Genomic DNA, 11,106 nt, shown 5'->3' on the forward strand with positions numbered 1-11,106 from the left:
GCACATCTCAGTTACTCATTTTGACTCATTTGGACAAGTGAGTTACTACAGCGCTCATTTGGAAAAGTGACTGGAAAGCTACCTCCGATTTCTCAGCCTCAACCCCAGGCTCCATTTCCTTTTGTTCATTCCCATGCTCGTGTTCCAACCCTCCTTCCTTCTCTTACTCCTAAAACTTCCTGCCGTAAGCCTCCTCTCCAGGGCTATCCACATTGTTCAGTCTTCCAACCTACCCTTTTGCCCCCACTGACTGATGTCACCCCTTCCCAGAACCCTACCTTCCTGAATTCCCTATCCAACTCTTCCTCTGTTAATTCCAGAGCATCCGCGTGCCACCGCCCTGCTCGTCAGGCACCCCTTTCCCAGTGCCCCCCATCTTTCCCCCTCGCCCTCCCCGTAGCCCTTCTTACTAGTCCCCTGTACTCTAGTCCCCACCCCCTATCCAGCCACCCACAACCAGACCTGACGGATTACAAATCTCACCCTGGAGAGATGGTTTCCCTCCTACTGGGGCAGTTCTCGGGTGGTTCAGAATTGCCAAGACAGTGGATTCCCAGCAGCAACCTGGCGGACACAGGGAATCCAAGACCATGGCAAGTGAACACTGGGCCTGGCCCACACCTTTCCTCTCCTGCCTCGGCCGCCAGCCTGCACAAGCCTCTGCATTTGAACTGGTTCTCCATCGAACTTGGTCTGTAACCACAGAGCAAACTGTAGGACCAGGGGCAGAGAAGGCAGAAGAATGAAGAGCATCGAATCTGTTATCAAGGAGGGAAGTGATTGGCCAACGTGAGGTCCAGTTCTATGTGCTTTATCTTTTCGGTCTACAACTTGATGGCAAGCCTTTTTCCTGGCAGTATCCAGAGGTGGTTCTAGTAACGAGGCTGGGTTCAGAGGTGCCAGAGTGGTATCACAGGAATGCTGTTGCCTGGAGAGTAGTGGGGCGCCGTTGCCTGGAAGTGGTTGGCCAACCTGAGGTCCAGTTCTATGTGCATTGTCTTTTGGGTCTGTGACTTGATGACAAGCCTTTTTTCCTGGCAGTATCCACAGGTGGTTCTCATAATGAGGCTGGGTTCGGAGAGGCCAGAGCGGTATCCTAGGAACACTGTTGCCTGGAGACAGAGAGGGGCACCGTTGCCTAGAGACAGCAGAAGGCCCGCAGCCAAGCAAGTGGTGAGAGGACGCAGAGAGCGCCGGACCCACCAAGCAGCTCCAAGGCCATGGCGGGACGCCCGAAGGAGAGGGTGGTCACAGATGAGGTCCATCAGAACCAGATCTTGCAGGAGCTGTACCTCAAAGAGTTGCGAACCCAGAAACTCTACACGCAGTACCACGTGAATCCCCTGCGCAAGGTTCACAGGATTACGAGGAAGCCCATGTCTTGGCATGATAACCTGGAGGAACCTGCAGATGCCAGATTTCTGAATCTCATTCACCATGCTGCCCAGGGGCCAAGGAAGAAGTACCCGGAGGCACAGACTGAAAACCAGGAAATTGGGTGGGACTCAGAGCCCTTGATTGACCCAGAATGCAGTGACCACAGGCTGAACCACTTCAGGGTCTACAATGACATCACTCTGTACAAAGTTAAAATGTGGAGCTTGGGAGATGATCGCCACAAGTAGCATCTCAGCCGTGGAGTCAGTCCCTGGATTTAATGTCCTAAGTATCTACTGCCTAGAAAAGTAAATATTATTTTAACTCCCCCGCCCCCTCTTCCATAATTCATGGATAATGGCAAAAATTAGGAAGCATGAAAAATATGCAGAAGGAAATAAAAATTGACATTATCTCACCATATGGAAGTGACTAATGTTAGCATTTTAAACAATTTGTTTTTAAAATTGACAATAAATTGCATATGTTTACGGTGTACAATGTGATGTTTTGAAATATGTATACATTGTGGAATGGTTAAATTGAGTGACTTAAAATCTATTCTCTTAGCAAGTTTCAAGAATACAATATATTCTTATTAACTGTAGTCACTACAGTGTAGACAGCTCTCTTGAACTTATTCCTTCCATCTAACTGAAATTTTGTATCCTTTAACCAACATCGCCCAATTCCTAACCCTAACCCCAGGTAATCACCATTCTAATCTCTATTTCTATCAGTTTGACTTTTTTAGATTTAGAAAATGTGATATGTCTATTTAAATGGAATACAATTCAGCCTTAAAAAAAAAAAGAAGGAAATCCTATCATTTACAGCAACGTGGATGAACTTGAAGGACATTATGTTAAGTGAAATAAGCCAGGTACAGAAAGACAAATACCACATGATCTTACTTACATGGTGAATCTAAACATGTCAACATTTTTGCACACTTCTGTATTTTTCTGTGTATTTCAACTTATTGATCTTACATTTTGATTAATAGAAGATTGTAAGCATATATTTTCAGACGGGTGGAGAGAACTGGCAGAATATAATGCTACTTACATGGCATGAACAAAGATTTGATTATGCCTTTTGTCCCAGTGTAATTATGAATAGGGCCTTCCTTCACCCTCGAAAGTCTTAGTGGAAGCAAGGCTGAAGAAAGTTGGGGGAAAGGGTAGAGTTTTACAAGGAAGTTAAGGAAAGTTAAGATAAAGTTAGTTGAACAAAAATAGTAAAGCATTATACTGTCAGTTTTGAAACTACCAAAATAAATTTAATAATATTTTAAATAACTAATGCTAATTAATAATTTAAAATTTGGGGGCCAGGCGCGGTGGCTCACATCTGTAATCCCAGCACTTTTGGAGGCCAAGGTGGGCAGATCACGAGGTCAGGAGTTCGAGACCAGCCTGGCCAAAATGGTGAAACCCCGTCTCTACTAAAAAGAAATTAGCTGGGCAGGGTGGCATGTGCCTGTAATCCCAGCTACTCAGGAGGCTGAGGCAGGAGAATCACTTGAACCCGGGAGGTGGAGGTTGCCGTGAGCTGAGATCACGCCACTGCACTCTAGCCTGGACAACAGAGTGAGAATCGGTCTCAAAAATAAAAATAAAATAAAATTTTGGAAGGAGCAGAAAGCAGGAGGGAGAAGTCTTAAGTGAGTTAAGTTCTCATCTTAGATGTTGCCCAGACAAGAACAATGACTCCACATAATAACGCCCAGCTACTCAATGGAACTGCTCTTATGGAAACTCCATGGCCACTTCACATTATCCCTTCACGCTTCTGATGTTGAGGACTAGAGTCTAGTTTATACCCAGACCATAGAACCTCATCTCTACCCACAGATTGGCTAGAGAATACCATGGTCCCAACGTGCTAATTTTTTTCTAAGTTTTACCTAAGCAGTATGTTTGCTTAATAAAAACTAGGTCACATATGGGTTCTTAGTTTCAAGAGAGTCTAGGAAATGAAATGTAGGGGTTTTTTTTGTTTTGTTTTGTTTTTAGTTTGCTAGCTTCTGAGTACGGGAAATTGCACTGAGTGAGCCAATTTGCAGGATTTGCCATAATCTACTGGCCTAAATAACACCTTTTGACAATATTTTAAAAAGCAAATATTGTACATATATGAAATGAGAAAATTTATACAGTAGAACAGGCACAAAAGGTAAAAACTGCTTTTTATTACCCTTTTCATTCTCTCTTTTTTTATTAGTTGTCTATTGCTGTGCAACAAATTACCCCAAAATTTAGCAGCTTTAACATAACAAAGCATTATATCACAGTCCTCAGGGGTCAGAAGTCAAGCTGCTGCTTACTTAGTTGGTTGTCTTTGGCATGAGGTCTCTCAAGAGGTTGCAGTCAAACTGTTAACTGGAGCTTCAATCTCATCTAAACACTCGATGAAGGGAAAGTCTTCTTTCAAGCTCACCCATTTGGTTTTTGGCAGAATTTAGTTTCTCATAGGCAATGGATTAAGGTCCTGAGTTGTTCATAGACTGTTTCCTGCAGGCCTCCCCCGGTTCCTTGCCACAGGAGGCTTGCATAGGGTAGCTCACATTATGGGAACCGGAGTCCCTCTGAGTGAGCAGATGAGAGAAAAGGCAAGAGAAAACACCAAAGGTGGATGTTATAGTCTTTCTATAACCTCATCTTGGAAGTGACATCCATTGCTTCTGCTGAATTCTGTTAATTAGAGGCAAGTTAGTAAGTCCAGTCTACACTGGAGCAGAGGGAACTGCACAATGGGGTGAATAACAGGAGGTGGGGGTGTTTGGGGGCTATCTTAGAGACTGTTTCCTCTCCCGTCATGTCCCTTTCACCCAAAAGCAACCACTGTTAATAGTTTCTTATCATTCCTCTCAAGGAAAAACAAAAAGAATTGGATTTAAACCAATTATCCAAGAGTAACCTGGAAGTGTTCCAACAGTTACTGCTAAGATCTAAATGTCAACCATTCCTAAGTAGCATAAATGTCATCCTAGCCAAGTAGACCAGATGAGCATTGAAACTCACAGCTTGCATTCAAGTAAAAAAGGTAAACAGTATAGCAGTGGTAACATGGTGAAAGTGCTCAAGCACATGTTTACATTTTCACAAATGAAAAAAAAAATCAACCATAGGACATATGGGCAATGCCTTTTTGAAAAATAAATTTGCTCAGAAAACATCTCCATCCCTGTCTCCACAAGCATTGACAGAGAAGCAGAGTCGCTACTCCATGATGCTGGTGTGCTCTTATTCCATTGAATAAATGACAGAGACTGGTGTCTGCTAGGCCGGGTACCACACCTGGCCTCACTCAGTAATCACAGCCAACTTGCAAAAGTGGTATTAACTCCCCTTCAAGATGAAGAAACTGGTTCTGAGATGTAAGTGACCTGCTGGCATTCCAAGCCAAAAGTCTCTCTGGTTTCAACGCCTTTCTTCTGTCCACTTTACTCTCCAATGGCCGAGGTCTGTTTTGGCCTCTCTTCATTACTGATTTTCAAACTATTCCTCAACTTTAGTAGGCAGACAGTTTACCTTTATCTGCTTATTCAGAAGGAGAGCTTTCAGCTTTCACCTGCCAACTCCTCTCCAATGTGAACAAGGATTTTTGAAATAAGGACCACAGGCTTCTCATCTGGTTCCAATCCATCTAGATATGTGATGCCTCACAAGGTCTGTTTCTCTTACAAAAAGTAGCAAATATTTAGAAATCATTCTTAAGCTGTGTACACAACAGCAGGACATTAGGTCCTGGCTTTTGTCCTGTTTGAATTTAAATTAAGAAAGCAACTAAAAATAGATGGAGGGCTCAGCTATTTGGGGGATAAAATCTACCACAAATAACGCTTGTAGACAATGTCCAAACATAACCAATAAACCATGTGATTATGTTAGAGAGACTGCTGGGAATTTGAAAAGACTAGAAGTTGTTTGATTTTAAATTTGAACTATCGCTGTCTTTAAAATCTAATGTGTTACATAACACTTCAGGATTAAGCATTCATTTAACAAATATTTATTGAATTTAGTACCAGGCAGAAGAAATGAAAAAATAAACAGAAGCATCTTTGGGATTCTAGAAGTCTAGGACACAGAGTAAGATGATCATATAAAAATGTATACCGTACTCTTAGAAGGTATTTATTCTAAAATTCTTATGTTTCCACGAGGCACTTCCACCAGATCATACTAAGCTTTTCTCCACCTTTCCCCTGCCCTCGGCCCTTCACTCAGGGTCAGTCACAGTGGATTATCTGATGAAGAGTTTAGAAGAGAAAAATGGACTTGCGTCTTTGCCTTTCTCTCCCCTCACTCCATTCCTACTGTCAAGCTCTCTGCTACTCTTCTTCCAAGTAGCAGCTTAGTAAGGCAGGTTCTTCCCATTTGGAGGGAGTGTAGTTTAGACAGAAAAGTGGGGTGCTGAGCCCCCATGCCCACACATAAGTCTGACCTTCCAGTGTGCAGTCTATCAGTAATGGAGCTGATATTTTCATTTCCATCTGGTGCCGCTGAATGTACATCCAAGTTATCTGGAGTCATCGTTAAAACTAACAGTCGTCTTCACCTCAGGCTCACTGAATCTCTGGAGGTACAGGAATTCAATAATGTGTCTCTCTTTGAGCTAAGCAGGGAAGAGTGATGTTACTTTCTGTGCCTCTTAAAACTCTAAGAGAAAACAAGATTTGTGTTAAGTATTATAAGTGCTGTAAGACACTAAGGAGAGCCCACCTCTTCACAGTGGATGAGTAAGGACCTCACAGAGCAGATGTTGTTGGGGCTAAATGTTGAAGCATCCGGAAGTATAAAGGCAAGGAGGGCAAGAAAAAACACTCTAGAGTATGAAAAGTCACTGCATGAAAGTACATGTCACAGTAGGAAAATGGAAAATAGTCTGTGTGCCTTCAGGGTACAGTGGGCTGCAGGAGGTGGTGAAATGAGATTGGTGCTGCATTGTGAAGGGTCTTGTAGGGACAGCATTATTCAATTCCTCTACCTGCAGGGATTCAGCAAGCCTGAGATGGAGACCACTATGTGTTAGTTTTAAAGACAACACCAGATAACTGGGATGTACATGCAGCTTCAGGAACTGCTATCTTCCCAGCTAAGGAGTGTGACCTTCATCTCATCCATAATACAAGGTCATCAGAGGGACCTGTAGAGGGAAGCAGATGTGGTCAGTGTGGTGGCAAAAACACATGAGGAAACTGCTGTAGGAGTTCAGGCTGGAGAAAATGAAAGGCAAACCACAGCAGTTGGAAAGGAATGGAAAGAATGGGAATAGAGTCTAGGTATGATTTTGAGGAAAAAGAGACAGGACTCTGGCCAAATGTGTGGGTAAGGCATGTGGTGCTGAAGGACGATGAGGTGGACGTGAAAGAGAGAAGGTGGGTGGTACCATGTGGGGATATTTTGTCCCATAATCCTGCATCTCTCTTCATCCCTCCTCTTACTCATCCTCATGAAAGAAAGAGTGGCCGATCTCATCCGTTCAGATCTGAGCAGCCACTCTTTGGACCAAGCTTCACTACTGGGTTAGGTTCTTGCATTGAACAGTGCTGCAGCTCCGCCCCGTCTTCTCTGATACACTGTGCCTGGGTGAATAACACAGACTTGCCCTTTTCTACTGGATAAAAGGGTCCTTGAGATTCATGGGAGGAGAATAGGTGGCTGAGCTCTTGTGTGCTCATCCAGATCTAAGCTACAATCTCCATGTCAGCTTTTCAGCATCTAAAGTGTGGAATCGGTAGGGTAACTTTTCATCCAAATTTGTCTGGGAAAGACCTGGCTAAAACATAACCAGGCTATCTTTTGTCCTAAATATTTCTGTTTTAAAGTAGTGCTATTAGTAGTTACATTAAAATAAGCTGGGATGGGTTTGGTAGACCTGCACTTTTTACTCTGTCTGCTGCCATGATCTCAGCTAGACGTGGGTGATTTGCCTATGCAGTGAGCATAGTTTTCATATTAACAAGTGAAATAATCAGAGATAACCTATTACTCTTCCCCATAGGTATACAGATGCAACACTGTTTACATCTCCTTTTTCATGACAACACACACTGCTTTCACTGATAAAGTGTTCTCAGTTACAAGCAGCTAGTGACAGCTTCCTCCTTCCCTCTCTGCAATGGTGAAGTATTTATTGCCAATGCCGGTGTACCGGTGGGCTGTGCCTTGGCCCACATTTTGGGGTACAGGATGCACAAAGGCTTCCATGTGACTAGTCATCAAAGTAAATAAGTGATGTGGGACATATGCAGAGAAAGTAGAGGCTGAGTAGTCTTGCTAGAGAACACATAGAATAAAGTCTGTGTGGTTTTGGCCCACTGATTTTATTTTTATTTTATTATTTAATAATATTTGTTTAATTAAAAAAATTCACATCAGTAGCTTAAAATATTGAAGGTACATGTTTGATGAAAAATTAAGTACTGAATTTTCAACTACTGCAAAAGAATCAACTGTTTGCTGCTTGTCAATTTCTTGCCTCAGCTCGTTGATAACCCATCTGGGCCTCCTATATATTTTCTTTTGCTGGCTGGCACCATGTTAAGCTTTGTAAGTAGAGTCCCCTTGAGAGACATTGCAGGAGGAAGGGGTCTACTTCCTGGTTCCAGTGTGACTCACCCACATCTAAAGGGAGCACTTTTTTTTTCCGTTTCTTCACTGCTAGGTTCCTACAGATGCAGCTTTCTCTTGCATTTTCCATGAGCTTTCTGCATCCCTTAACTCAAGCAGTGGCATTCCATTCAGGAGACCCTACGAGAGTGGCCTACCCAGCTTGCTGCTCCTTGCACCCCTTCTTAAGCCCCAATCATGCGCACATGTGTGGTCCCGTGGGGATGGTCATCTAGTGAGCTGCCTGCCTGACCTTTATCCCAACCAGCCAGCCGTCAAGCCCAACCCAAGCCTTACACATAGTGCGGTAGATTCCCACACAAGGTGGCCATTTCAGCTCCCAGTTCCAGCAGCAGCTTCAGCAGTGTCCTGCTTCCCTCAGGGTGCCTGATTCCTTCTGTGTGCCCCCCACCAGCCTTGGCTCACCTTTGGCCTGGAGGATTGACTCTGGGCCCCCCCAAAATTGAAAGGTGACATGTCTCAGGCCTCGTTCCTATGGTGGCATCCGGACTTTGGCCACTGTGGGCCAGCTCTGGCCTGGGCAACCCAGCAACCTCTCCACTGTCCACAACCTCTTCAATGAATTCTGAACCTACCCTTGGGGCAGGAGCCTCTCCCAAGTTCTTTTTTTATATATTTCCGTCAGCACTTTAGATTTCTTTTTGTATCTTCATAGTTACTGTCCTACCATAACTTAATCATTCTTTGTATTAAATTATGAGTAGGCAAACCTTTTCTGTAAAGAGCCAAATAGTAAATATTTTAGACTCTGTGGGCCATATATCTGTGTCATGACTACTCACCTCTGCTCTTGTAACACAAAAACAGCCATGACAATAAATAAATGAATGGATGTGGCTGTGTTGCAATCACACTTTATTTATAAGTGCAGGTCCAATTTTATCCTTTGGTCACAGTTTGCTGACCCTTGTATAAAACTTCTTTTATTTAAGCTGCTTCTTGATTTGTCCAGACTGATACAAGTTCAACAGCAAAAACTGAAGCAGAAGTGGTCAGTGAGTGCCCTGCTCAAACCTTCTCAGTTTATGTGCTAGCTGGAACATGTGTATTTGTCAGTAGAGTGCCAGTCACCGCTGTTCTAACTCACTTTCCCAACGTAGAAGGGCAGAAGTACTTGGGGAACTACGCTCAGGAGCATTTCTTAGCCAATAATTAAAAGGAAAGAGGAGTATCAATGCCCTGGCTCACTGGCCCCTTACCTGGGATAGTGTTTTACTGGGATATGTAGAGCTTTCTACAAGGCTAAGCCCGTCATGTTAGCTAGCTTAGGAACAGCCTGTTACTGGCTGCCTTCCCTTGTAACGTCACCTTGCCACTCTCCTGATGGTTTCCTGAACCTCTGAATGAACTATGTGCACTCAATCCTAGCCTCAATGTCTGTTTCTCAAGGAAATTCAACTAAGAAAGGGATAAGTCTTTTGCTGTACTAATATAAATACAAATTTTGATGTTGTGCAGTTATGGTAAAAAAAAAAATGTTCTCACTAAATTAAGAAACCTGTGGAACACATAATTCACTATTGCATTCAAACATATTGCAATCAAAATAACAGCTCTACCTGTGAAAATGTTCAAATATTTTTGTAGATACCAGTACAATTGAACTGCATTGCATATGTGAGTGTAGGCTGAGAGTGAAAACTAAAAACGCTGATGAAAAGGCAATACAGACTTTTATCCTTTGCCACCCATCATCAGCTGAAGTTTAGAAGTTTAAGCCTTTGAAGAATTACTTTGTATATCGAATTAAGTAGTGTCTTGCAAATGGTATGGAACTTCTGTGTGATGAAGTAATCTAAAATCTGTCTACATTTTATTCCAACTATTTAACAAATGTAGCCCAATCTCAGCATTTGAAGTTTTTTTTAACTGCAATTTGAAAACAATACTTGCAGACAAAAAACTGTTGAAATGTTTTCTTGATAAAGCAATAAAGAAACTGAAAAAACTAAACAATGAGAGCTAAAAAAAAAGTATAAGATTTCATTTCAAAATTATATGATTATATTCTGTAATACTTTGTAGGTAACATCTACTAATTTTACATCATCTAAGTTTGAATTTCTTATAAAAGAATCATAGATACATATTAAAGAGTTTATCTTTTAAAGTTAATTTTCAGAGATAATAAAAGGAAAAACCAAATTAAACTACATCAAATTTAAGAACTTTCATGCATCAAAGAACACAACGGAGTAAAAAGGCAACCCACGGAAGGGGAGAAAATATTCACAAATTATGTTTCTGATTAGGAGTTAATATCCAGAATACATAAAGAACATCTACATTTCAACAGCAACCACAACAAAAACTCAGTTGAAAAATGGGGCAAAGGGCTTGAGTAGACATTTCTTCAAAGAAGACATACAAATAACCAATAAACACATTAAATGATGCACTTTAGTGCCTATAAAGACAGCATTTTCTCAATTCAAATATATATTATGGTGTACAGAGAAGAGTCAAGTGAACATATGGAGAATTTTAAATTTACTAACCGTAAAATAAAAACTTGAAAAAGCTTTGAAAAAAATTAAATCATTTAAAAAAGTAAGTTTTTAAGAAAAATATCAATGACAGAGAACATATGTGACTGATAAGCAGATTACAGTAAGTGAATATGTACTAACTGTCATCATTTTGCTTACATTATTTCAAATGCTCAAATAACCAATATAAAAAATTTTCAAAAATTTTTATTTCATGTACATGAGACTATATTATGCTTATTTTTTAGAAAGCATTTTTAAAGATAGCTTTTAGAGAACTATTTTATAAACCTATCAACATAAAACTATTTGAGGGTCAATGAGTATTAATTTATATACCCCATTTAATTTAGCAAACTTCTTCAGTCTCAAAAGCTGTCTTGTTTAGATGATAAATGATAGACTTAGCTGTTTATGAAATTGGCATACTCCTTATCCCCAGATCCTTGACCCCTCTGGAGGGAGTGCTGGAGGAAGAAAGGATGAGGAGTGGGTTGTGAATTCTACCTTGCTGGTGCCTGGCCAAGTAAGGATACTGGCAAAAACCAGCACTTGAGGGTCAGCGTACTTCAGGGGAGGACCACTTCTCACTGGGCAGT

General features: G+C 41.6%; 1 protein-coding gene across 1 annotated transcript; it reads left to right on the forward strand.

Moving 5' to 3' along the window:
• Nucleotides 1–1,191: 1,191 nt before the first annotated feature.
• On the forward strand, nucleotides 1,192–3,250 carry LOC105732389 (protein CFAP144P1). The gene has a single exon (XM_064366758.1). The coding sequence runs from the start codon at nucleotides 1,221–1,223 to the stop codon at nucleotides 1,623–1,625; it is 405 nt and encodes a 134-aa protein (XP_064222828.1). The 5' UTR covers nucleotides 1,192–1,220; the 3' UTR covers nucleotides 1,626–3,250.
• Nucleotides 3,251–11,106: the final 7,856 nt, after the last annotated feature.

Source organism: Aotus nancymaae, unplaced genomic scaffold, assembly GCF_030222135.1.
Source record: "Aotus nancymaae isolate 86718 unplaced genomic scaffold, 86718_ANA_hifiasm-v0.15.2.pri h1tg000065l, whole genome shotgun sequence".
In the NCBI taxonomy this organism is placed as follows: Eukaryota; Metazoa; Chordata; class Mammalia; order Primates; family Aotidae; genus Aotus; species Aotus nancymaae.